General features: G+C 49.8%; 10 protein-coding genes across 10 annotated transcripts; 8 read left to right on the top strand and 2 right to left on the bottom strand.

Annotated features, from left to right (window-relative positions):
* Positions 1-1,124: 1,124 nt before the first annotated feature.
* PFICI_06963 (uncharacterized protein) lies at positions 1,125-2,223 on the top strand (the record flags this gene model as incomplete). The annotated part of the gene is made up of 3 exons (XM_007835544.1): positions 1,125-1,495; positions 1,550-1,570; positions 1,647-2,223. The coding sequence occupies 3 exons, from the start codon at positions 1,125-1,127 to the stop codon at positions 2,221-2,223; spliced, it is 969 nt and encodes a 322-aa protein (XP_007833735.1).
* A 333-nt stretch (positions 2,224-2,556) lies between these two features.
* On the bottom strand, positions 2,557-3,549 carry PFICI_06964 (uncharacterized protein; the record flags this gene model as incomplete). Its single annotated transcript, XM_007835545.1, has 1 exon — positions 2,557-3,549. The coding sequence occupies one exon, from the start codon at positions 3,547-3,549 to the stop codon at positions 2,557-2,559; it is 993 nt and encodes a 330-aa protein (XP_007833736.1).
* Positions 3,550-5,516: 1,967 nt separating this feature from the next.
* On the top strand, positions 5,517-7,111 carry PFICI_06965 (uncharacterized protein; the record flags this gene model as incomplete). The annotated part of the gene is made up of 2 exons (XM_007835546.1): positions 5,517-7,001; positions 7,055-7,111. The coding sequence occupies 2 exons, from the start codon at positions 5,517-5,519 to the stop codon at positions 7,109-7,111; spliced, it is 1,542 nt and encodes a 513-aa protein (XP_007833737.1).
* An 837-nt stretch (positions 7,112-7,948) lies between these two features.
* PFICI_06966 (uncharacterized protein) lies at positions 7,949-9,022 on the top strand (the record flags this gene model as incomplete). The annotated part of the gene is made up of 4 exons (XM_007835547.1): positions 7,949-8,085; positions 8,154-8,352; positions 8,427-8,714; positions 8,783-9,022. The coding sequence occupies 4 exons, from the start codon at positions 7,949-7,951 to the stop codon at positions 9,020-9,022; spliced, it is 864 nt and encodes a 287-aa protein (XP_007833738.1).
* A 1,181-nt stretch (positions 9,023-10,203) lies between these two features.
* On the top strand, positions 10,204-10,830 carry PFICI_06967 (uncharacterized protein; the record flags this gene model as incomplete). The annotated part of the gene is made up of 1 exon (XM_007835548.1): positions 10,204-10,830. The coding sequence occupies one exon, from the start codon at positions 10,204-10,206 to the stop codon at positions 10,828-10,830; it is 627 nt and encodes a 208-aa protein (XP_007833739.1).
* Positions 10,831-13,833: 3,003 nt separating this feature from the next.
* On the top strand, positions 13,834-14,814 carry PFICI_06968 (uncharacterized protein; the record flags this gene model as incomplete). The annotated part of the gene is made up of 1 exon (XM_007835549.1): positions 13,834-14,814. One exon carries the CDS (start codon positions 13,834-13,836, stop codon positions 14,812-14,814), a length of 981 nt encoding a protein of 326 aa, XP_007833740.1.
* A 1,034-nt stretch (positions 14,815-15,848) lies between these two features.
* Positions 15,849-17,333, bottom strand: PFICI_06969 (Histone acetyltransferase GCN5; the record flags this gene model as incomplete). Its single annotated transcript, XM_007835550.1, has 3 exons — positions 15,849-16,895; positions 17,126-17,244; positions 17,318-17,333. 3 exons carry the CDS (start codon positions 17,331-17,333, stop codon positions 15,849-15,851), a joined length of 1,182 nt encoding a protein of 393 aa, XP_007833741.1.
* Positions 17,334-17,809: 476 nt separating this feature from the next.
* Positions 17,810-18,154, top strand: PFICI_06970 (uncharacterized protein; the record flags this gene model as incomplete). Its single annotated transcript, XM_007835551.1, has 3 exons — positions 17,810-17,945; positions 18,003-18,057; positions 18,109-18,154. 3 exons carry the CDS (start codon positions 17,810-17,812, stop codon positions 18,152-18,154), a joined length of 237 nt encoding a protein of 78 aa, XP_007833742.1.
* Positions 18,155-18,362: 208 nt separating this feature from the next.
* Positions 18,363-19,427, top strand: PFICI_06971 (uncharacterized protein; the record flags this gene model as incomplete). The annotated part of the gene is made up of 2 exons (XM_007835552.1): positions 18,363-18,537; positions 18,613-19,427. 2 exons carry the CDS (start codon positions 18,363-18,365, stop codon positions 19,425-19,427), a joined length of 990 nt encoding a protein of 329 aa, XP_007833743.1.
* A 2,305-nt stretch (positions 19,428-21,732) lies between these two features.
* PFICI_06972 (uncharacterized protein) lies at positions 21,733-21,966 on the top strand (the record flags this gene model as incomplete). Its single annotated transcript, XM_007835553.1, has 1 exon — positions 21,733-21,966. The coding sequence occupies one exon, from the start codon at positions 21,733-21,735 to the stop codon at positions 21,964-21,966; it is 234 nt and encodes a 77-aa protein (XP_007833744.1).
* Between the last annotated feature and the right edge of the window lie 3,279 nt (positions 21,967-25,245).

Below are 25,245 nucleotides of genomic sequence, written 5' to 3' on the forward strand. Positions count from 1 at the left end.
ACCCAATCTCCAGTTGCGTCGGGCGTTGAGATTGGCATTAAATCCGAACCGACCAACCGTAGGAGATGTCTCAAATGCCCAGCATAGGCTAAACTGTTTTGAGGTGCTGCGCTGATCTGGATTGCCGCGAAGGATTGTAGCTAAGCTGTTTGCAACTACCAGAATGCTGTCATGATGGTCATTGAAGCCATGCGAGCCATGTATCTCCGTACCAAACATAACTCTTCGCCGTTTTCGGGAAAAATGTTTCGAGGGCGCATCCCCACAAGCGAAAGAAAAGATCATCATGCTTGCCATGATTGTTGTGTTTTGATGGAGATTTCAAAGTCTACAAACCTCTGAGCCACTTTTGGGCAGTTTGTCGGCGGAGTCCAGTCTCAATGGTGTCTGCGGTGGAGACCCGGGGCCTTTTCAGAGTTATGATAGCCTACAGCGAGATTCAAGCTTAAATCGAAAGTCAAAATTGGGCAAAGGGTCCACTGTTGGTAACTGTCGAATGAGTGGGAACAGCAAGTCCTACATTTTGACAAAGTATGTATTATGCAAAGAGGAAAGATGAGATGTTCAAAACCTGATAAATATGTGTTCAAAAGATCTTGGGGATCTGAGAGACTCTTATGTCATTGCCAAGCGAGACAAGTCGACCGGTCAATGAGAGAGACTTGAATGAAGCACCAATGTCATCCGGCGCAAAGTACCTCCCTGTCAAGCCTGGGTTTGCATGCGGGCTTCGCTTTTCAGCGTCTTGGCGACCCAAATGGTGTCGGGGCGGTGCCACAAGGGTCTCCGATGTGAAAAAATATGGGGAGGATTTAAGGTAGTACGAGTGTCATCATGGGGCAATATCCCCGAGCGGCGAGCCTGCGACGGACCTTGCCCCCCCTACCCATTACTTAAAAACTGCATCATTGTCCTCATTCAAGGCTGAAACGTTTTCGGATTTGCGATCTACATAAACAGTCCTACCACCTATTGTATTCACGGGGTCTGCAGTCAGCATACTCCTCCTTGCTTTTTCAACAGTAACTTGGGCCTTGTTGCTTTCATTTTCTACTTGTATCCTCTTGCGCACCCTAAAGACTTGATACATCGACTTACGCACCCGGTCAGAACAAAACATTGACATGAAGCCTCTCAACACATTGCTAGCAGTCACAGCTGTGAGCCAATGCGCTCATGCTGCCGCAGTGCCTAGCTCTAATGAAGTAGAACTGGCATCACGATCACAGGCTCATGACAACAGCTACTCATACTCAGAACGCTCGGAACACGACGACTTATGGAAGAGGAAAGGCGGCGGCGGAGGAGGTGGCCGCGGAGGTAGCTCTGGAAGCAGCAGTGGTTCATCGTCATCAGGTAGGTCAGGATCGTCCGGGTCCTCATCATCGGGGTCCTCAAGTTCATCCGGTTCGTCCCGGGGCTCATCAGGCTCCTCATCAGGCTCGTCTGGCTCGTCTGGGTCTTCAAGCTCCTCGTCAGGTTCATCAGGTTCAAGGTAAGAACGACCACATCTTTTCGTAGTTCTCATCTTTGTTAACTCTTCTCGCAGGGGGTCATCTTCCAGTTCGGGGTAAGCACCTCATAGCAAACACTTGTCTAGTGTTAATTTTTCCACCGACCCTGTGTCACTAACTCTACATTATCAGTCTGGGATCATCATCATCAAATACCGGAGGCCGAACAACAACAGGCAGCGGCGTGAAGCCATCATACGGCTCTGGCGGCAAATATTATGCTGGAGGTGCAACGCAACCATACAAAGCAGGCAGTGCCAGTGTCACTTCTAGAATCGTTCCCGGACTATTCCTTGGATCGGCTCTTGGATTCTGGGGTGCATATTGGCTTGCTGGAGCGTACCATTACCCATATGCACACCCCTACTCGTATTACAACCACTCGTCGAACCAAAACGAGACCAAGCCCGTCGAATGTCTTTGCAAAACAGACGAGGAGTGTGGTTGCGAGGATAACTCTTCCGACGAGGAGTATATGAACGGCATCCTTGGCAACGGAAGCTACGACGGACTGAACAAGTCTGTTGTCACCGTCGCGAACGTGAACGGCACGGACACGATTTTTATCAACGGCACCTTGGCAAACGGTACGACTGCTTCGGGTGGCACAGAGGATCCTAATGCTGCTGGCAGTATGAAATCGCTCCTTCAGGCAGCCGGATGGTGGCCTCTTGCCGCCACTGCACTTGCTCTCGCTTACGTTGCGTAAACGAATTGTATATGATTATGACCTTGAGAGACTACATGTTTAAACTTTTCTCAAATTTTTCTCTTCTCATGACTCAGCAAAAGTTGATGAATGAGATATCAGGAATGAAGGCGATTGACCGGTGTCAAGAGGTTATGGAATCTCGCTTGACGAAATGGAGGTGGCCAGTAGCACCGTTGATACCCTTGATAGCAATCCTATCATCCTATTAATTGATTTCATAATGCAACCTTCATCGACTCGGACTGTATGAAATGTACTACTTGATCTGTGTCCAGTGTCCGCATATTTTGACTATCTATAACAGACAGGAACCTACGTCTCATGGTTCACTTATTCATTCGTCAGATCTTCGGCTTGCCTTTCTCTTCGCCGTGCTTTGCACCAGTCACCGAGTTCTTTCCATATCCTTTCCTTCTCTTCCGGCCTCAAGGACGCTGCTAGGCCACTTGTACTTGTCGCCACAAAGACTCTTGCCCCTTTCAAGTCGCTTGTCTCGACATCTTTCCCATTGCTCTGCCCCGGAATACCCATATCCTCCGTCTCGTCCTGCCACCCGTACCGGAACTCGGCTTTGGTGATGGCTCTGCCTTTTCGAACCCTCCAAATGCTCTCCCATATACTTTTCCCTACAATGCAAACCACTTCAGGTCTCCACTTTCGAATCTTGTCCTCCAGGACAGCGACTCCCTCATCCATCTCGGCTCGGCTGAGCTCGGCACCGTTGCGTGAGGGACGTGCCACAATGTTGGTGTTGCCGAGGGCAAAGCGTTCGGGCAGCGTGCCATCCTCCTCAGCCCGGCACGGCACCGGCGTGATGCCCGAAGAAAACAGCAACTTCCAGAAAAGGTTCGATGGGTGAGCGTACGCGTGCCCCGACCTTGCGGTTTGGATTCCTGGGTTCAGACCCACGAACAGGATGAGTAGGTCCGGTCCCAGGACGTCGGGTAGCAATGGCAGGTGCGCATACGTCGAGGGGGGCGCGTACGAGCTCTTTGGCCGATTGCTACGCTTTTTCTTCGGCGATGGTGTCGAGGTTTGGGATGATGTGTCTGGGTTGCTGCTTTCGCCGGCCCCCTCGCCTGGGCCTCCGTGCTTGCGCTTGATTGGCCGCGGGGCAGGTGACGACGTCTTGGACGACGCTCTGGGAGACCGCGCTTGGGATATGGTGCTCGAGATAGGTGTCACCAAGCGTGAACTACGCCGCAAGGAGGTGGCCTCATTATCAGAGCTGGTGTACATGAACTGATTGAGCCTGAGCCGACCTTCGAAACTGGGAGTGCTTTCGAGCGCTGGAGTTGGCTCCCCAAGTTTCGCCTTTGCCATTGTGGATTTCGTTTTCCCAGGTATGCGATCCGACACTTCTCACAACCAATACTGCATCTGGAAAGGAAATCAACAACAGTGACGTTACGAAATGCACGAGGTGGATGCGCTACCTGGTGGTAAAGTTGAGGTGACTTTTATGGTTTAGCAATGGCAGGGGTGAATATCGTTTCGCCCCAAGACCCACCCATTCTGTATAGTGGCTATTGTGTAGGTCTGAATTTATTCTGTATACCTGTACAAGATCTCGACTGGCCTGATCGCGACCCTTTCGTGAATTGGTGGATAAAAATTCAAAAGCAACATTAAAGTTCTACAGGAATAGATTATAGAGGAGCAGTTGGCAGCTGACCCAAACAGATGATCTTAGACGGTCTCAGTAATGCCATCGATAAGGGAAATAATTGAGGTGCAAGGCAGCCTGAGATTTCCGGTAGTCGACGAAGCTTCAAGGCTCAAGGCGAGGATCTCCGGCGCGAACTTGTTGTGGCGCCTACTGTGGATGGGCGAGTTCGAGGTGTCTATGGATCTGGAGGAATGATATTCAAGTTTCGTTTTAGTAAAATAATCCTAGTTTATTCGAATACCTTTCTTGAGATGCTCCTCCACTTCCATGCTCATAACCAAATTTCATATGGCCAACAACCTATATTCATGCATGTAACTATATTTGGCGTGTGCGACGTTAAATATGTGATGTGACATGTATCATATTGGATGTGTGGGATGTTATTCAAGTCTACAACAGAGTAGCTAGGCATTGCACTTGACTGAGAGTGGGTGATTTTCTGTTGGTATTTCTACATGAATAGTATTTTGCACTCAACCTTGTCGTTTCCGACTTCTCACATGACTGGCAGGAAGTACCCTGAGAATTGAACTTTTGGCAAGACCTGAATGTTCAAAATCAACCATTTGAAATGGCTTAAGCCTCAGATCAATGGTTGATTCCTCCTTTGAAGTCGGCGCTGGCAGCTTGGGGAATGGGAATCATAGTGCAAAATGTACAATGTCTTCAGTGACTATTCGGAATGATGCAAACACAGGAGATGTATTACTGATAAGTGATTGATGACAATATACGGTCCCCGTTGCCGTATCCATTATTGGCACAAAGAAAGAAGAAAATCGTTGCTTGTTTTGACGAGTTACACGGCTCGCTTGGCGGGTAAAAGGTTGATGAAAATACGACAATGCATCGAAAACTAGTTCTCGCGCCAACGTCATAGTCCCCCGTCCGTCTCGTATCAAGACAAACGGGCCGGACATGGGTCACGAATTGGTGAAGACAGGGAGTCCTCAAGGTACAGTCAATGGTAACTTGCAATGGCTGAAGGAATGCATCATGAGTGCAATCAGAGGAATGTTAACTTGGCCTCTTGCAGTGCTCGTTAAGAGTCTCTTTGCGGCTGCTTCAAGGAAATCTGGTCTCGCGGCAACACGAACTGATCGTAACGCCGTTGCTTGTACTACTGACATGTTAGCATTCCTACTTGTCAATACCCTTAGGCGGCGGCAAATAGGAGATGGCTGTGCTTGCGCATGGCCGGGTTGAGGCGGGCTGAGTGGGCGCAACGACCAAATTCAGGGTCAATTAGGTACAAGGGGGGCGTCTAATGGCGGGGCAGAAGCTGAAGAAGCTTCCATAGCATGGTGACCTACACCGCAGTCTCACCCCACTTCCAGCATTGATCAGCTCCCGGGATCCAGTCCAGATGCTGCTGCTATATTTACTCTTACGTTGTTCTTTGGCTCACTTCGTCTACTCCATTCTTCTTGCAGGCCAGTCAGCGCTAGAAGGTTATATAATAGGTCCTAAGAGCTGTTACGAAAAGTCAATTGTTGCTCCTTTTGTTCATTTTGCCCTCCAAAAGTCTTCCTCCTGCTATACACAAGCGAGCAATTGCCTCTCGTTTCCCAAAAAAAAAGTATCTCCTATATATCACATCAAACTGACGATTCCCATCATGGCACCCAAACCTTTTACTCCCGAGAACGTCGAGGCCCAAAAGGCCACGTACGAGAAGGCTGGCCAGGTCCAGGTGCACGCCTTCTACGACTCCCTATCTGAATCCGAGAAGGAGACCCTTTACAACCAACTCGATGGCTTCGATCCCGAGGAGATCAACCAGATTACCCACCGCGCACTGAACCCTCCGAAAGGGGACGACAAGCCCGCCGTCGTCGAGCCCCTCCCCGAGTCAGCCACCGCCAGTATACTCGACTCGAAGCCCGAGGACATTCAGGCATGGTACGAGCACGGTCTCAAGCTGATCTCGGAGAACAAGGTCGCCGTAGTGCTTATGGCTGGTGGTCAGGGTACGAGACTGGGCAGCAAGGCCCCCAAGGGCTGCTTTGACATACAGTTGCCCTCGCACAAGTCTTTGTTCCAGATTCAGGCCGAGCGTATCCGCAAGGTCCAGGAGCTGGCACAGAAAAAGCACTCGCCCAAGGACAATGTCGTGGTGCCATGGTACGTCATGACCAGTGGCCCGACCAGGGGTAACACTCAGAACTTCTTTGAGGGCAAGTCTCTGGGCGATGTTCTGCCCAACGAGACCGAGGAGGACCGCAAGAAGCGTGGCGTGTATTTTGGCCTGAACAAGGAAGATGTCATGATCTTCGAGCAGGGTGTCCTGCCTTGCATTTCCAACGAGGGCAAGATCATGCTCGAGGGCAAGGGCAAGGTTGCCGTAGCCCCAGATGGCAACGGTGGTCTCTACAAGGCGCTGTACCAGGCACCTATCGCCTCCAAGTTTGGTCCCGAGTTCGGCACCGTTCTCAAGGATATGAAGAAGCGTGGCGTCGAGCACATTCACGCCTACTGTGTGGACAACTGCCTGGTCAAGGTTGCCGACCCCCTTTTCATCGGTTTTTCTGCAGCCAAGGGTGTCTCCCTGGCTACCAAGGTCGTCCGAAAGCGCAACGCTACGGAGTCTGTTGGTCTCATTCTTTCCAGAAACGGCAAGCCCGATGTCGTCGAGTACTCGGAGATTGATGCCGCCACCGCAGAGGCTGAGGACCCGAAGCAAGCCGGCGTGCTCAAGTTCAGGGCAGCAAACATTGTCAACCACTACTACTCGTTCAAGTATCTTGATGGCATGGACTCTTGGATGAGCAAGCTGCCGCACCACATTGCCCGCAAGAAGATTCCATGCGTCGACCCTGCCTCGGGCGATGAAGTCAAGCCTTCGAAGCCCAATGGCATCAAGCTGGAACAGTTCGTCTTTGACAACTTCCCAATGCTTGAGCTGAACGACTTTGCATGCTTGGAGGTCAAGCGTGAGGACGAGTTCTCTCCTCTCAAGAACGGAACTGACGCCAAGGAGGACAACATGATTACAAGCAAGCAGGACATTATGGGCCAAGGAAAGAGATGGGCCGAGGCTGCTGGTGCTTCTGTGAGCAATGGAGCCAGCGAGGGCCTGGAAGTATCTCCATTGACCAGTTATGTAAGTCTTGGAATAGCCTGCTGCTGCATGCCGTTGCTAATCAGTGTAAACAGGGTGGCGAGGGTCTTGAGGGTCTTAAGGGCAAGACGATCTCGGAACTTGCGATTTAAGCAACATGAATGTGGATAAGTTGCAAAATAGAGCCTGGATTTGAGCAACGAGACGGTTGCTGGAAGGCCACACACCATAATTGACGGTCTACATGGGGGCTACAAAGAATAAAAAAGTAAAAAATAAAATACAATAAAAATAGAAGTAATTGCTGTCTGAATACTCTTACTGTATCGGTATTGCTTCGACACCGGAGCACACATGAACACACGTGAAGACACGAACTATGTGAAGTGAGATTTTCATTATTTAAACCGAGCTTTAGGTATAGGAGACGAAGAACTGTCTATGCACTCAAGATGTTTGGTGCAAATTCCCAAAGAGACCTGGTCAAGCTGTATGAGATTTCCTTCATTCGGCACAACTGCCAATAGCATCCATCTGATGCTCTCCCAGACGCCGGCAAGTAATCTGTACGTCTCAGATGAATCTTGCGTCGTGATAAAATTCAATGCCTACTGTATAATTTATGAGGCCTAGAGATCTGTTAAGAAAGAAAAACACAATTGGCAATAAAGACCATATTGTGCAGCTGATTCCTCAATCATCCCCAGCTATGCTGGCAATACGGACCATGACCATGATGATGGGCAGGGGTATTTTATCGATAAGCTAAGTACTTTGTAGCATGCACCGTATGCCGCTGCGGCGTCCCTGGTATCCACTCAAGCCAGAGGGCCCGTGCTTCAGACACGTCGTCAGCTACGACCAATTCAAGCGCCAAGTGTTCAGTCCAGTACCTTACAGTGGTTGAGTTTCGAGCTGGTCCAGCTATTCGCAAGCTCGACGTCGTAACCTTTCTTTTCCAACAGCATCACAACGCCCAAACATCCACGATGCGCTTCTTGAATTCTTTCGTTCCTTCCCTCCTCCTGTTAGCTGCTGGTGCAGCTCAGGCCGCATCATCATGGGGATTTGACGAGGGATCCATCACTGTCGGCGCAAAGAAGTCCGATGCAGCTGTCAAGGAGAAGTGAGCCGAGTCTCCCGTGGGCAATTGGGGGGTTTTACAAGGACCAATTGCTGACTTTTTACTTGCAGGTTCTCTGAGAAGAACCCTCTAACGACACCGGTCACTTTGGGTGCTTCCGACACATTGAAGATTGTCATCACGGCCAAGGAGAACGGAAAGGGCAAGCGCCCTCACCAGGCTTTCCTCGTCCTGCAAGAGTCCGAGACTGGCCTCGAGGCCCCGTTCCCTCTCACTACCAAGGAGAATGGCAAGGCGACTGTTGATCTTGTACGTCCAGCCCCGATTGATCTCCAAGACCCAATTCCTACAAGCAAACAACTAACCTGTCCCCCCACGAATAGAAGCAATCCGAGCTCCCCATCCAGCTCCTGACCTCGTCTAAGCCCCTCAAGGCATCTCTCGTCCTGGCATCCTTTGGCACCTCTGAAGGCTACAACAAGCCCGTCTTTGATGTCGAGATCAAGCTCGACCCCAATGCGACACCTCCGACATACGAGAAGCCCATGCGCTACGGCAAGCTGGAGGAGATCACCCACATTTTCCGAGCTGATCCCCAGAGCCCTCCCAAGGTCATCTCCTTGGTCTTCTCACTGGCCGTCCTTGCCACTATCCCAGCTCTGTTCCTTGGTGTGAGTTTCCATCATGCTCCAATTGTGAATTCAAAATTATGCCATCACAAACTAACAATTTTGAACAGTGGGCTATCCTCGGTGGCAACGTTACTCACCTACAGAAGGCGTTTTCGACTGCTCCCGTCTCTCATGGCGTCTTCTTCGGCTCCATTATTGCCATGGAGCTTGTCTTCTACCTCTACTATGTCAGCTGGAACTTGTTTCAGACTTTGCCCGTCATTGGACTGGTCAGCGTTGTCACTTTCCTAAGCGGAACCAAGGCTCTGGGCGAGGTCCAGAGCCGACGCCTGGCTGGCGAGAGATAGATCATGAGAGAAGGGATGATCGCTTGATCCGACTTTTTATATTGTGATACACACTGCGTTGACGACATGATCTGTATTTGAGCATTGGGCAGCGGGCAAACAAAAGCACATAGGTAGACCAGCTACATGTATAACAACGATTCGGCACCGGCATCAGCTGCAAGAAGTGTCTGAAATCAAGACAGCATGAATTCGATAGCATGAGATATCTCATTCATGTGCTACAGATCCATGCCTTATTGTTTTCCGGAAAACTAATGTATCGAGCATGCAATGTGGCTCGTTTCACGTTCGTCATTGTCACTGGGTGGCGAGTCGGCAATGGATGCTGACAAAGTGTTGCTCTGTATGAGAAGAGGGAGGAGACCACAAAGATAGGTACACTACTGCTCGAACATGCACAATATTCTCAGTCTCCCGCGACATTTCTTATGGCTGTCCGGCGCCATTGACTTGTATGGTCTGTGTCTCTCATCCCATGATTGGGAATTTTGAGCCTTGAGTTTGATTAGATATCCAGACATGATGCATTAACCTCTTTACTTCTTGGGCCCCTTTCCTCTATGCATCCCACTGCTAGATGATTCCATTATAGGCAGCCAGATATCTGCCAGTACTCAGAGACATTATCCATTTACCTTGTGCGGCATCTACGTATTGACCCGGGGTATAGAGCAAAACGCGTAATCGCTCAGCCCTTTACTCCAGCGCTGCTCTAGCGCAAGTAACCATTGCACACAAAACTTATCTTTGCACTGCCCGGATCAACACACACAAACGAACGAGCCAATGGGCAATGTCCTCCTAAGAACATGGTCGTGTCGTTTATATGGCTGCCTAAGCATGCCGGCTGTATCGGCAGGTCGGCAGTCGGTTGACTATCAATATCCAAAACCTGACTCCGCCACTCATCATTTAAATGTCGCTGGGCTAGAATCTTGTAGCGTCATGGATTCGGGGCTATGCATGGGAACAGCGGAGAGGATGCCAACCAGAACCAATGATATAAAGTCGTCCAGAATCCCAATGAATGCCAAGAAAAATATACTCTAGACACTACCAGTTATACCAATCACTTTACAGCATATACGGCACTTATTGACCTATATTGTCATCTGTCAATCAATACTACATCAACTTTCAAAAACTTCACAACCTACATTGTACTATAGACTTGAACTATGGCCTTTGTTCTGGGTCTAGTCGGTGGCGCCGTCCGCCATGCCGTCAAACGAGAAAGAGAAAACCAGTCTAGCTACCAAGATCATCAATCATTGTTACGCAATGTCGACGGCTACAACTACAGCAACAATAACAACAGCCCATACCATCAGCAACCACCGTGCCCATGTCTAGGGACTCATCTTCCACAATATCCCTGCGATCCGTACCGGTCGCACGAAGCTCATGTACCAGTATCAAGGCGTGAATTCAAGCGCGACTTGAGACGAGCCCGACGTACCGAGCAGCAGCAGCAGCAGCACATACAGAGAGCCGAGGCGTGCCGACAGCCCGGCTATTCCAGCGCGGTACCGGCGGTGGTATACACGGATCACAATCTGGGCAACACGGAAGGCAGCCAGAGAAGAGGTGTAATCCGTGGCACGGCAAGAGATCTGAGCCAAAACATGAGCAACACCACGGCTCCGCCGGCCTATGTCGGGAATCGGCGGGCCTCGTCTGATCAAGGCGATCTCCAAGACGAATCAGATGCTCCGCCCCCCTATGAGCAAATTCCCGTGGAAGCCAGAAGGCGGCAATCTGTAGAAGTCTTGACATCCAACAGTCGGGAGAGAAAGATGGCCTAATCTGTTTCTCATGAGCCAGTGTATATCGATTTCCGTGTAGTATGTAGCGAGCATGAGTCTATGATTAACGTTTAATTCGGATTTCCTATGATTGATGGTGACTTAATATGCTCAAGTTGTTATTGTGTGTATTGCAGTGGCAAACAAGTATCAAGCTTAAGAGATTGTAAGGCCGTATTGATATGGCCCTTTTCCCCTTCTCTTTTTTCGTTTCTCTTTCTCTTTCTCTTTCGGCCTTGGCAGCAATTAATAAAGGATAATGGAAAGAAGAACTCCAAGGGCAAGTCAGCCGATAGACTACGGGCATAAGCAGGGAGAGAGTAGAACATCACCATTCGACTATATGACATTTCCAGACATTCCCACCAAATGTATGCAGGATACCGTGAGAACTCTTATATCTCGTAGTGTCAACCACAGCCTCTATATGTGATACATCAGAGAGCGAATTGGATTAGAGCCATTCATATAGTCGTGCATGCAGAGCACAGAATAGCACTGGGCAGGATCCGACTGCTGTACACGAGAGCCTAGGCCGTGGGTTAATGTACCGTCAAGATTCGGACATGCTGTGTCGAAGAGCTGGATAAATGCGATATGCCGGATCCATGCAGGGGCGCAAAGTTGAGATGTCTGTGATTCGAAGTATGAATGATGATTATTAGCTGGCCATGACATGACCACCGGCAACCCGCCAGTTCTGGGGTTTCATGGATGGATACCCGGAGTGGCTCGGCCGTTGCGTGCGGAATGACTCAGGGATATGGATGTTGTTGTGTGTACATGTGTATCGATTTCAATGATGCCAAATCAGACAAAAACCGGTCATTCTCCGTCCCACGCTAGGGACCTTTTTTTCTTCTCGGGCTGCTTTGTGTTACCAGATTCAAAAAGTTTTACTTAGTTATTGTAATTACTGTCGAGGTGTTTATTGGATGCAATGGGCTGCATATACAGAGTACACAAAGTCTCGATGCCGGATGCTAGAGACCTGATTCTGCTTGCATCTGGCGAATGTCTGGTGTCGCATCTCCAGTTCAGACGAGACGTTGACAGCGTGTTTGGATGCAGATGAACCGATTTGGTCATGGGTAACAGTGGCGTGGATGGGTGTGGTTGCTTGACAAGTGCTGGTGCATATAATGATATGTTGTCGATGGATCCTCCCACGATTCAATGAGCCGCTGCCCGCAGATCGGTGGACCCCCCAACCAGTCTTCCGAAGGAGCATGGAGATGTCTTGGCGATTTGTCGGGCGTCAACAGCAAAAAGGGCCAGGCTGGACAGGGGTGCGAGAGATGAATGGGTGAGGATTGATAATCGACGATGGCTGCTTTGCTGGTTTACGTATCACTATGCAGCTTTGGGGGGGGACGGCCCGAGGGGATTTCCAAATCAAACCATAAACCATAATGCCATGTTTGAATCGCTATGTAAATCTTGGCAGACACTATGAGCTGATGGGTGGGCAAGAGGAAAGAAGTTCCTATTTGGAGGTTTTTTTTTGTCCCTTCCCATGAGCAGTGTAACTTGATGCCCTGTACGATACAAGTACCTACATTGTATTAATAAGTGATCCGAATCAGATCAAATTGAATTTTCTTTACCCCTTCGTTAAGCGAACGGGCTGCATGCATTAGGCGCACTACAGAGTACGTACCGAAAAGAGAAAACAACCAGTCCCCCTGGACGCACCTGAAAGCCGATGCTTGTCTGGTGTCTGGTTCCTGTCCATCCCAGGGCTTATGGTGTACAGGTAATGAATGAGATGAGCCATCCCTTTGCTCATTTCTACCTGGTGTACCTGTCCTGTCCCGAGCGAGCCCTGACCGCAGCCGCGTCTTCCACACACACACACGTTGGTTTTACGTACGATGGACCTCAGTCTACCTCTATTCTGGATTTGTTCTTTACTCTTTTCGCTCAATTTCCCTTAGGGTACATCTATTCTAGTTCACGTGTAGTCCAAGTCCACATGCCCTCGCTGGCGTGGGTGGTGGTGGTGGCAGATTGCTTGATTGACCATGACCAGATTACTTTATTACCCTAGTTGCCTAGATCGTCCTTCCAGCCTTCATCAGCAGCCCTCGTCGCATTTCCAACCCAGCAAACTCAGGGACCTGTAAGCCCGAAAACCAGGGGACCTCCAATCTCTACTAGGTACATTAGCAGGGTACCTCGCTGGACTGCATGTAGTTTGGCTTGCCAATGTTCCCTGACTGGACCCTCCAGGACCAAACATTTACTACAAGGTACCTACTGCTACTACTACTACCTTCGCACCTCCCACGCCAACGCCGAAGCCGCATTTCGGCCACTCGGTCTGCTGAGAATTCGTTCAATCTTCCCTCTTCTTTTCCCGATTGACCGGCATTTGATCTTTCCTTCTACGGCGACCACAGACAAACCCAGGACAGCCTTCTTCCCATCACCAAACGACAAGCGAATTTCTTCGACTCTTTGCATAGAATTTCTACCTCGTTTCTGGATCCACTGCGATCCTTCCTCAGTCCACTCATCTTTCTGTTCTCTGCTCTCTACTTCATACCCACCAAAAGGCGGCCGCCCCTCTCAGGCACCGCACCATCAAGTTGCCATTACGGCAACAAACCCGTTTCCCGTAGTCGCCGCCTCAACTTTATCGCCTGCCTCTCACGACCGACACACCACTTGGTACTCGCTACTACCACTCCTTCTCGTGGCTACCCGAAACCTTGTTCTTCGATCAGCAAATATTACCACTTTCATTCTCTTCACACGACGTGGCCATCTCACCACATTTCACCGCCGCCGTTTCTAGAAAATCCGCGCAGAAGAACCGCCCTGAGGCCGCAGCCGCAGTCGCACCGGGCGCCCGCCTACAACTGTGCATTAGAACACTATTTCTCGCACCCATCAACCAGGCTCAAAACCTCTCTGTTCATCGATATATCATTTAGGTGGACGACAACGTTCCCTACATGCGCATAATCCGACCATCGAGCCCTGACACCTCTCGCCAAGATGAAGGGCACTCCCGTCGACCAGCTCGTCTATGAGTACATGTTCCCAAAACCTCGCTCGACGGACCCCCAACATTTCCACTCCCTGTTGCACCGACACCTGATCCTAGAAGTCCGCCAGGAGGTACACTCCTTCTACGGTCATCTCGATACACAGGAAGCCAAGTATCCCGGCCTCGACTACTGCCATCGCATTCACCGTATCCGACTAAGCCGCTGGCCCTGGCACCGCCGCCTATTTCGAGCGTTTGACGGTCTGCGCCTGACCAACTCCGAAATCTCGAATCTGACCAAATGGGAGGGTACCAAGTGGGCCAAAGAGCGCTTCGAACGGGACGCTGGTGTTGTCATCAGAGATACCGCCGGAGACGAGGTCGGCCAATGGGTCGAGGTCGAGGATAGGCCACGTGCAGACCGGATTCCGCAGGTAGTCGAGCCTGAAGACGAAGACGAGGAAGAGGACGAAGAGGAGCAGGATGAGGTTGACGAAGACATGGACGACAGCGACGGAGAGCTCAACAGTGTCGGCATTTCCCTGAATCAGCGCCTGCTGGCACGTCGTGAAGCTGGAGACGCAACGGCGCCGATAGACGAAGAGTGGGAGCAGTGGCTAAAAACTGCCATCGATTCTGGCGCATTACCTTTTCTCTCTTCCAGCAGCGACCCGGCCAGCGCACTGATTCCGCAAGTCTTGTTCCCTCCATCTATGCTTAGTGCTGCTAGAGCCAACCAATGGGATCAGGTGCCAGAGTTTCTCCACGACTTGCTCCGGCGAACCTTGGCAACAGAGGCAGAAGCAAGGCGCAACAGGGAGGCATCACCGTCCCGAATTGAGGGCTCGGCGCGCTCTGCGCGGAATATTCTTGCCTCTGCAGCATGGAGGCGTCCCTACTCAGGTCTCAGTTTGCCCCATGGCGACAACGGCGCAAACGCAGGCTCTGACAATGTGCGATACAACCGCACTGCACAACCAGGGGCTTGATTATCAGAGCTGCCAGGAAACATGTTGGCCTCGACATAAAGTCGCCGTTTGACTTGACATGATACCCCTCTTCGACTTTTCGCATACTTCAGTCCCACATACTATCGGCGTGCCATACAATCTAAACAACTCTGGCGAAGGAGAGGCAGCGTGTACAGCACGTTTGTGCCAAGCTTGTCGGCTTTCATATGAGCGGTGATCCACTTGACAAAAAGGCGAATCATGACGCCTATATTTCCTTGACATGGCCTGGCGTTATCATATTTGTTAGGGAAGGGTTCTTGGGTCATGAGCATAAGCATTGCCTACCTTGTTTTTATCCTCTGATATCCGAATGGATTTTTGGTGCTTTTAGGTTAGGTTAGCCATTGATTACTTTGTTGGTTCTAGACAGACTGGGGAAATAAAATCACTCTGTATACATGGACACCGGTTTTGCACGGCTATAAACTTGATTCGTAATGCGTGATCCAAAATAGTAGCTCTCATGAAATAGTCATGTCAAGTCCCGCCTTCGTCTTCCCTTCGACTTGACCAGCGATGTGCTCATCTTGCCAGTACAAATCTCGACCCCTGTTTGATTATTTGTTTGCAACTCCCCAAAATACCAACCCCTGTTGCCCTCTTCGTCTTGGCGCAGCTATCCTGACCGCCACTTGATGATACCTTTCTAGGCAATTCTGTCCTGCCCTCTATCTTGGGGCTCCGTGTCTAACCAAGCATTGACCTGAGATAATGCGCTTTGGAGAGTGGGCGCTATTTCCCTTCTCCGCATTTCCCTTAGAGAGAATGTGAGACATACCACCAGCATCTTGTCGTGATACTGTCTGGAGGATGTATCTCTGGAGGCATCTGCTAGTTAAATATTATGTACGTTGCACTTGAACAGCGCAGGCAAAATGTATGTTCCTTTCGTCCTTCGCATCAGAAAATTAAAATCTGCTATGCTTGCGATGGTTGAATGAACAGAACTATTCCTTCACAGTTGGCAGTGGATTTCTTCGTGGCCGTCCCCGGTGCATCTTAACACCATTCTACGGTTCAAGATGCGACCACTCGGGGATGGCTTTGATTTGGTTCCACATGTACTTTTCAAGCTTGTTCGCAGACTTGGCGTAGGGAGTAGTCTCATTATTGTACTTCCTGCAGTTGTCGAAGATGAGTTTGGCATCCTTGATGAATTCCTCGGGTGTGCTGTACTGATCGGCTTCCAGCTTGGCCTCCATGGTGGACAGGTCCATGGGCTCCTTGATGACATCGTAATAGTCGGCCACATCATCCTTGTTGACGGGAATCAGGAAAGGCCAGGCAGATTGATGGTTCTGCAAATCGTTGAGAAGGTGAAGCAGCTGGTTGTAGTTGGGGCCGTGACGAGGTTGTCGCGATAGTTCATCCATGTCTGGTGACCAACCAGATTCTCTGATCGCGTCGATGGACATGGGGTCTATCGACGTCACTCCATTCTTCCACTGCTTTGGGGGTTGGTGGACGACATGTGACTTTGAGAAGGCGCGAATCTTGGCGTGGACGCATTCCTTCTGCTTAAGCAGCATGCGGCCCATTTCAAGATAGCGCACTCGTGGCAGCATGGAGCACTGCATGATAGTACCTCCTTCATAATCTTTGATATATCCCATCCAGACCGATCGAGGAAGTGTGATTTCTTTGGTAAAACCTTGTTTCTTGAAGTAACCAATGGCGTAGTTGTCGGCATATGTCAAAAAGTGCATGACATCGCTGGTGGCTTTGACGTAGTCTTTCAAATGCGACATGAGATGCGCACCGTAACCCTTGACTTGCTGGTCACTGCTAATGGCGCAGAAGACGATTTCGGCAAACTGGCGGCCTTTGAATGGACGATACGTGATGCCACCAACAACCTCGAGCGGCTTCTTGACGATTGCTATAGATAAGTGCGTCCGATCGTAGACAAGTCGAGCTATGTAGTCCTTGGGCATCTTTGGCAGCTGTTTCTGGAAAATGCATTTCAGGCCAGTCAGGATGATGAGCGATTCCCTCTTGTTGTCATTGTTCACAACGCGAAACTCGATCTCGCCATTTCGCTCTTCGATGACACCGAGCTATGTGGTATTCGAGTTAGTGAAACTGATATTAATTGCAGCAGCATGGATATTGAGGCAGCACTGGCTGGCCTGGGAAAGTCAGACGAATGCACTTCCTGCGATGTTGGAATTGATACGGCAAATGCAATGTGTTAAACGAGCCATGGCGCGATGGCATCTCTGCTGGCACTGGCAGCAGAACATGTGAGGGCCTGCAAGGTATTCCAGCAGGGACGAGGAATATTCACTTTTTCTGGGAAAGGGATCGGCTTCATGGCAGGTTTGCTCTCGGGTTCTGTCGACTCGACTTTGGTTCGCTTGGAGGCGGTTGGCGAGCTAGGCTCGTCGGTTGCCTTGCGCTTGCCACCTAGAGGGGAAACATCATGGTCAGCTCGCGTCGCATCATATCAGAGTACATTGCAACATGAAGACAAACTCACTTTCGTCCTTGGTCATCTTTGCGACGTGACTGGCAAGTAAACAGCGATGCGACGATGGCAATTGTCGATGGACTGATGTCGTTGTCGCGTCGTGACATAGGGCGAATGGCATTAAGTAAGCGATCCCACACAATGAGTGGGACAGGGCGGGGATCATCATCGGTGGGGTGACCAATGGGGGATCTTCCTCCAAGACAATCCGAGCTAAGCTATTCTAGGGGCGCTCAGTGGAAGTTTGGGGGTCTCTAGCAGGACTGGACACCTTGCAGCTTGGCATTGGCCCGCCCATTGGCTTCTGGCAACGCGACGCTTCTTCTGGGGGGGTACGTAAACTGAAAGCGAGCTTCCAAGCCGACGACGCTCTATTGAATAGAACTTCAAATCTTCTGCAACTATTCAATTTCACCATCGGACCGTCGTCACTCTTTGCAATCGACATTCCCTACTTCGTCCTCTTCCTTCACACCAACATACATCAGAAAATCTTCCCGTATGGATCCTTCTCTTGTCGCGCAGTGGGATGCTCCAGGTAGCCCTTTTCTCCCTACCGTTGGCAAAGGCACCCAGTTCTTGGTCGGCTTCAGCCTGGTACTGATTGGTCTCGCCTTGTTTGGTGGCTTTGCGCTGAGTGAGTCACGATCTATTCTTCAGCGGAACGACTATTGCTAATCATCAATTTCTACAGACCGATCTCTTGTGAACATTCCCCTCATTGGCGTTCCAGCTTCGTTGGCATTGGCGTACGTCTACCATTTGCACTCCACAAGTTACCAATTCTCACAATTCAACAGGTTCGGCACGGTCTACATGTTCTGCGCGGTTGGAGTCTACGTCTAGACGTATATAAAAGAAAAGAGATACCCATATAAAGGCCCTGCAAACAAACAAACAAAACCCCCCGAGAGACGATCAGGCCTGTACAATAGATCAAATAAGGAAGGCGCGCAAAAGTTCTACTGTGATCAACAGCATTCATATCTACCATCATCCGCGAGCTTTCGCGCTCAAGCCATTAAAACATCTGCCAATCTGAATATTCTGCATCATGGCATCCACCATTGCGTCCATGCCGCCTGAGCAGCCACTCTTTCGAGCCATTACCAGCTCTACAAGACAAATCCATCAGCTGCTGAAATGCATCAGCTTCACCACAAAAGCCCACGTACAGATTACTCAAGAGGGCATCAGGTTCTCTGCCGACCATTCCAGGGTAATGCAAGGTAGGACGCCCCGCTGTCGTTTCCCACTGCTGCAGCAGGACATGTGGAATGGATTAATAATGACTGGTATATTAGGCGTTGCATTTCTTGACAAGGCACTGTTCACAAAGTACACTCTGAACCTTCCGGACAATGATGATGATACATCCCTCCCTCAATTTCAGATCAACCTCGCCGCCTTTCTAGAGGCATTGCTAATCTTTGGTGCCACGGATATGGCCGCTAGACAAGCCAAAGCTGACGCAGAACCCTACCGGAGCAATCTGAGGAATTACCGTCCAGATGCCTTTAGTAACCAGACTTTGGGCATTCAAGGAACATGCTCACTACTATACGAGGAAGATGGCTCGCCGTTGAGTATCATCATGGAGGAGACGGGTGTCAAGACACAATGCAACATGATGACTTACACTCCCGATCGACCTGACGATATCCCCTTCGACCGCACGGATTTGACATTCAAGATCATTATGCAAGCAAGGTGGTTGCTAGACGCTTTGTCCGAGTTGGCACCCATGTCTCCTGATCGCATTACCATTACGGCTATGCCAACCGCGCCATATCTGGGCCTTGCGAGCGGCGGGAACCTTGGTAGCGCAAGCGTCGACTTTACGAATGGACGGGATCTCCTCGAAACATTCTCTGTACGTGAGAAATGGACTCAAGGCTTCAAATTTGATCTCGTCAAGTCGGCAAGCGAGGCGATGCGCATTGCAAGTAAAGTGAGCTTCCGAGGCGATGGCCAAGGGGTTTTGAGTCTGCAGTTCATGGTCGAAGTTGAAGGTAGCGATGTCAGCTTTCTGGACTTTCGATTTGTTCCCTACGCGGAAAGTGTAATGGAGGATGAGGAGGACGCTGGCCCTGATGAGGCAGATGATGAATTCGAGTGACGGTCACGCGTCACGGGACCTGGGCTAAACTGTGTATGAGTCTCATGTAAATAGGCTGCGATACATGAGCACTACAGATCAGTCACTCTTGCAACTCAGGGATTGCCATTTGACATGTACAAAAAAGACACCGTTGTTTGTCTTCTTCAAGATAATACATGGTGCCTGGACAGTTTGCCGGAATGCCTTGACAGATTGTCTGATTGCTCGAGATATTCACGATGCCGGTCGGCTTGCCGGCGACTGTGAGACTCCCTTGGAGGCATCTGTACTAGTTACGTCCGAAAGTCGAGGGGTTTGTCTTCAACTCTAATATGCTCGCCGGGAGACATGTCTTGGCGTCACGAGGGTGTGATTGGTTCGGGCACCTGTAGAGAGATCCATGGCAGAAGTCTATCTGGGGAAGTGGAGTCTGCTGGGCTGGGTCTGAGCACGGCATTGTCGTCTTCCGAATCCTAGGCCAGCACCCTCGGCACCGTTAGATCTGTCCTTTTTGCTGCTAGATCCCACGATCCCGCTCGATCGTGATTCCGGCGGCAGATTCGATGCCTGCCCCCGTGACATGCAGCTGTGGTGTCCATGGAAGAGTCTGGATGTCTGTGGCTGATGATCATATGCGTGCGTTGGGAACGCCCATGGTTTCGATGAAGCATACTCAAGACTCCCTCACTAAAGTTGTAGATGCACTTCATCAGCCACCTCTGTGTTACTCCACAATACGAACCCTCGCAGTTCTGAGATTACCAAGATGAGCCTATACAGCGAGGTTCTAGCCCTTGGGTTACCTACTGGAGCTTCTTTCTTGCGATAACCGTGTCTGGCTGAGAGACATAGATCAAGCTGCGCTCTGCTGGCTCTCAGCCGCTCAACGGTAAGACATGGCGATTGTTACGCACGAAGCTATGAGCCATATCGACTACGTTAGACAGCCAATGTGAATTGCTGCCATCCAGGCAATCTTTGATCGCGGTCTGGCCAGAGGGTCTAAATGATATTTGGCATTTGAACCTCAGATTCGACTAATACTCAAGCGAATGCGACTTCTATAGCCTTTTGGAATTCATAGGAGCTTTACTTGGGCATCTGTTGTCTGAAACTCCGCCTCGCCTTTGCATTAGATTGAATAAACATTTTATGTTTGAATAGAGAGCATCTTGATCAAACCGAACCGTCGTTCTGTTCATGTTCATCTACGAATCATCTTTAAGCAACAGCTCATCGAAGAGAATGGTTGATCACGAGTAGTGTTGATGGATATAGCTTTATCCTAGGCGAACGACTGCGCACGAAAGATCATCGGGCGCATACACTGATTTTCATGGAAATAACAAGAGAGTGAGATCCTCACAGGGCTATCGTTCTCGGAATCCGAGCCTGATTTGGAATAGTCATCAAGAATCTCGCAACTGTTGCGCCTCCAAAGCAAAACATATTCAAAGTTCAAAATTACTCACTCGCATTGTTTGAAAGCCACGAGGAAAGTTGACTTTTCTTGTGGCCATCGGGGCGTGTGGTCCAATCAGTAGAGACACAGTGGCTGGATCGGGCAACCTGTTCCGGACCCGTCTATACCTTACCATACCCAATCTAGCTAACAAGACAATAGGTTCAACTGCACCATGTAAGGCCAGGCGCTGCTCTAGCTATCCGCAGAGCTGAGGGCAAAGAGATGAGGCTAAAGACCCTGTCCAAGACCTGTCAACTAGTTTCGTGCGAAATCTTTGCTTGTTTTTTGCCCATATACACAGTTGCATACAAGGCCGTCCGCAGCTAATCGTAGACAGTCGCAAGTTCCCTTTCGGGACCGTGATACTCGCTCCCAGCTAAATTTTATAGTGCGGTGACTCTGCCACCAAAGGACACATGGGGAACGCCCATCGAGGCCCATCGAGGCTATTACACTGTTCGTTAGACTGAAAGTTGACAGCCTCGCTCAATCTCAAGTGACAGTTTGCCATTGGATGAAGTTACGAGGTCTACATGGCTAAATTGCCCTCGGACAGAGACCTCCGGCAATTTTAGTTTAGATCTCAAGATGCTGTGTGAGGCACGAAGGCGACGATGTCTCCCATGTCCGAGATATCCACGAGAGTGGAGAGTTTAGATCTGCATGTGGACTCCTGAATTTGGATCTGGAGATATAAGGGTCTTTGCCGTCCCTTGCATATGTGGCTGTTTTTTTCTGTCAACAGCACAAACAACCCGCAACCTTAATCACATCTTCAGCCAAAGCATCCAGCCAAGCAGCACAAGTCTATCTCTATCACGACTTTATCAAGCACAAGAATAATTCAATACAATCAACATGGCTCACATTCCTGCCACCGTCACCACCTTCCACTCCAAGGAGGCCAAGACTCAGACCATCAAGAAGTTCAGGGTCTTCGTCTCGGGCTTCAGGAAGCAACGCTACGATGCCGTCCCGACGACAGAAGAGGAGCCTGCCGAGAAGTACGTCCACGTGCCCACCGAGGCAGCGGCATGCTTTCTCAAGACCGCCACTCCCCTCCACATGAAGAGGGCCAACGAAGTCCTATGAGTCCAAAGCACACGGGAACACATGGAGGCAGACAAGAACCAAGACATGGTTCTCCCTGCCAGGTGTCTGGAGCTTTGAGGATCAAGTGGCAGCTCTGGCTCTACAAAGAACTCGGCAACTTTCAGCCGCCTATATAATACTCGGCAAGCCGGGCACACTTTATTGAGGCACGAAAACATCAAAGACTGTGCCAATACCTCAAGTATCCTCAGTGGCGGCAACCATCACCTCCCCGCGCCGCTTCACAGTCATTGCCCTACGCTACGACAAAGTCATCCAATCAAAACAATCATGAAGACCAATTTTGGACACGATGGCTTATTTTTTTCTTTGTTGCTTCAATAATGATGACGAATTTTATGAAATGATGAATCTTGGGAACCGCTGGTGCTCATAAAGAGCCCGCCGGTTAAGAAAGTCGATGGACTTTGCCAGTCTTTACTACATTATGAGATATGAGCCATGAACTGCACGACCTTGTTCTTTTTTGTTACGTTGAGCAATTAATCAAGTAAATCCAAAATAAAAAACTGAATCCAATTTGAGCAAAAATCATGATCTTTCTTCCTCTAGTTCCCCTTTCTACTTTTTCTTTCTACTTTTTTTCAACCTTTGAAATGTGGCCGCTCTAATGAATACAGACAAGTATAGGCAGCTCGAGAACGGCCGATTTATCCACCAAACGCCAAATAGTGCAGCCCACAGTGAGTTGCGGGAAGACTTGTTGTCTGGTCTGGCCTTGGGCCATTAGCCAGCCTCTTGTAAGTGCTAGTACCAAGTATATTGGTAGCATTTCCGGCATCCCCACATGGGCAGGCCTATAGTCTTCTGTGGCGCCGTGACTATCTTGGACGTGGCACGATAGTAATATCCAGTTGGGCCCGCTTCTGCTTCGCCAACTTTGCCCTCTTAACAAGGTAAAAATTTTCTCAAGGTAATTGTGGCGGGCACTGACAATTACGCCATTCATAAATACAGAACCTGCATTTGTACATGGCGGCGCCACGGAGCTGCCCGCCATCACGCATCCAGTCATTCGTGAATATTGTCGTGGGCAGGTAATAAAATATTTCCGGCACGGAAAACGGGCAGTCCCGAAAGCTTCAAGTCCTACCAAGATCCAACCTTTTTCCGCCCTCAAGCCCCTTTCTCAATTTCCCCGGATGTCCATGTTGCTTCTTTTCGATCCTCGCATCATGGGTACAGCTTCCTTGCAGTTGGCCACCTGAACTTTGAACTTTTGTTTGCCTACATATGGCCCTTGCTTATACGACCCACTAATGGCAAGTATAAATCAATGTGGAATGCTGGTTCTTCTCTGGAGTAGGAGGTGGTGGTTCAACCAAAGACTCCGGACTTCTGCATGAAGTCTAGCTCGCCCTTGAGTATGTATGAATGTATCTATAGAGTAGTCATCGGTAGTCTGGAGACAACGATGCTGGGACTACTCTTTTACTTGAAGAAAGAAGCCTCGGGTTTGCATTGTGGTGGCGTATTCAAGCCTGTGTCTGTGGAAGGATCAAGACCTTGTACGTCCCGAGCAAAATGTAAGGCGCAGGAGCCAAGGGTTCGAACTTGGGAACGGGACCGAGTCCCAGGAATCAGGATACTGGAGACGCAACAACATGAACCCAAGTTGTATAAGATGGGGGGGGGGTCTTTCTTTTTCTCCAGGGCTAGTCTCAGTAAGCATGGTTGTTGATATGCAGACCTTTGGCATTTGTGGTGAGAAATTGATTGTATGCAATCTAGGGCGACGTCTTTGTTGGCACCTTAATCTCGCGAATCGACTCCAAATATTGCGTCGAGTTTATTTTTTTTTCCCTGTCACTCTTTATACCGGGACCAGCGACAACCGGCATATGTTGGAACAAGTTGGAAGAACCCATGACTGGCACATTTTTTTTTTTTTCACCCCTCTCTAAAGTCTGCCTAATGGTCCCAAGGATAAGAAATCCGCACCCGAGATGCGAGATGCCAAGGCGTCTCTAGGAAAGTCCGGAAAGCAAATAACAAGAGTGAGTGGTCGACGACAACGACGACTTATGGCGACTAGGTAGATCGACGGATGCGGCGGCCCGCCACTGAAATCATTGCCGCCCGCCCGTTTTCGCAACGATAAACCCCCCTCCAAGCCAACGTCAGCCATCACTGCAGTCAAATAAATGTTGGCAGCTCAGCTCGGCATTCCTCCTATCACCTGTCAGTCAACTTAAGCGACTGGGCAATGGGTCATGCCTCTTAATTTATTTCGGAGGATACAAAATAAATGACATGGCTGACGTTGACAGTGACGGGCCTCTGACAGCTGTCTTTTTTACACCTCCACTATGTATCATTGGCATTCCATTCCCTGCCTCCAAGGGGGGCTGAAATAAGGCTAGTTGCATCCTATTTGCATACCACCTGATCATGGGGCCAATCCGCATTCCCTTCCCACCATAATCATCATCATCATCATAATCATGATTGTCCCGCTATCCCGCATTCTTAGTTTCCCGTTTGACAATCCTTTGCTCGGGTCTCGCCCTACTTGCTTGCTTGCTTGCAGTATCTATCTGCTGATCTAAGACATTTTGACGGGAACGCAACATGGACAAGCACATGGGCTTCGGTTTCGTTCCTCTGATGGGGGAAAGCTAGACACAGCATTTGCGTACTCGACTACTGGTGATCATAACGGTAATATTATAACGATAATGACAAAGACAATGTTTTCACGACTGATTTAATTTCCTCCCCCGTTTTCGTTGTCGTTGTCGTCGTCGTCTAACCGACCCTGCGCAAATCCACTCCTCCCTGCCCTGCAGCACATCATGCGGGCGCTACAATCATACAATCAGGAATCGACATCCGGCGCATACAAGCTCGTAATTCCTGTGAGTCGTCATTTTCGACACATCGGACCACGATCTCTTTTTTTGGCTGTTGTGCTCGCTCTATCGCAATAACTCTGAACTCTACTCGGAACACAGGCGACAAGCCGCCGACCAAGGCCCTTGTTGCCAGGCCTTTCCTGGTTGGCAAGCAATATCCCCATGGCGGGTATCGCGGCCATTCTGCATTGTGAATGGCTGCTGCGCAAAAATCGTGTCGCACAGCAAGGTCGGTTCAATAGTAGCCACCCCTCGTATGCGCCCGTATGCGACGTGCCGTTGTTGGTCTTGTGCTACAAGCGCAGCAAGTATGTACTGTATATATTTTTACATGTATCCGTCTGCGCTACCTATGCACCTGTATATATATTTTTGACTCGGCATGCGCATACGCTCGTCAGAA

The sequence above is a fragment of the Pestalotiopsis fici genome (genome assembly GCF_000516985.1).
Source record: "Pestalotiopsis fici W106-1 unplaced genomic scaffold PFICI_Scf_4, whole genome shotgun sequence".
NCBI lineage: Eukaryota > Fungi > Ascomycota > Sordariomycetes > Amphisphaeriales > Sporocadaceae > Pestalotiopsis > Pestalotiopsis fici.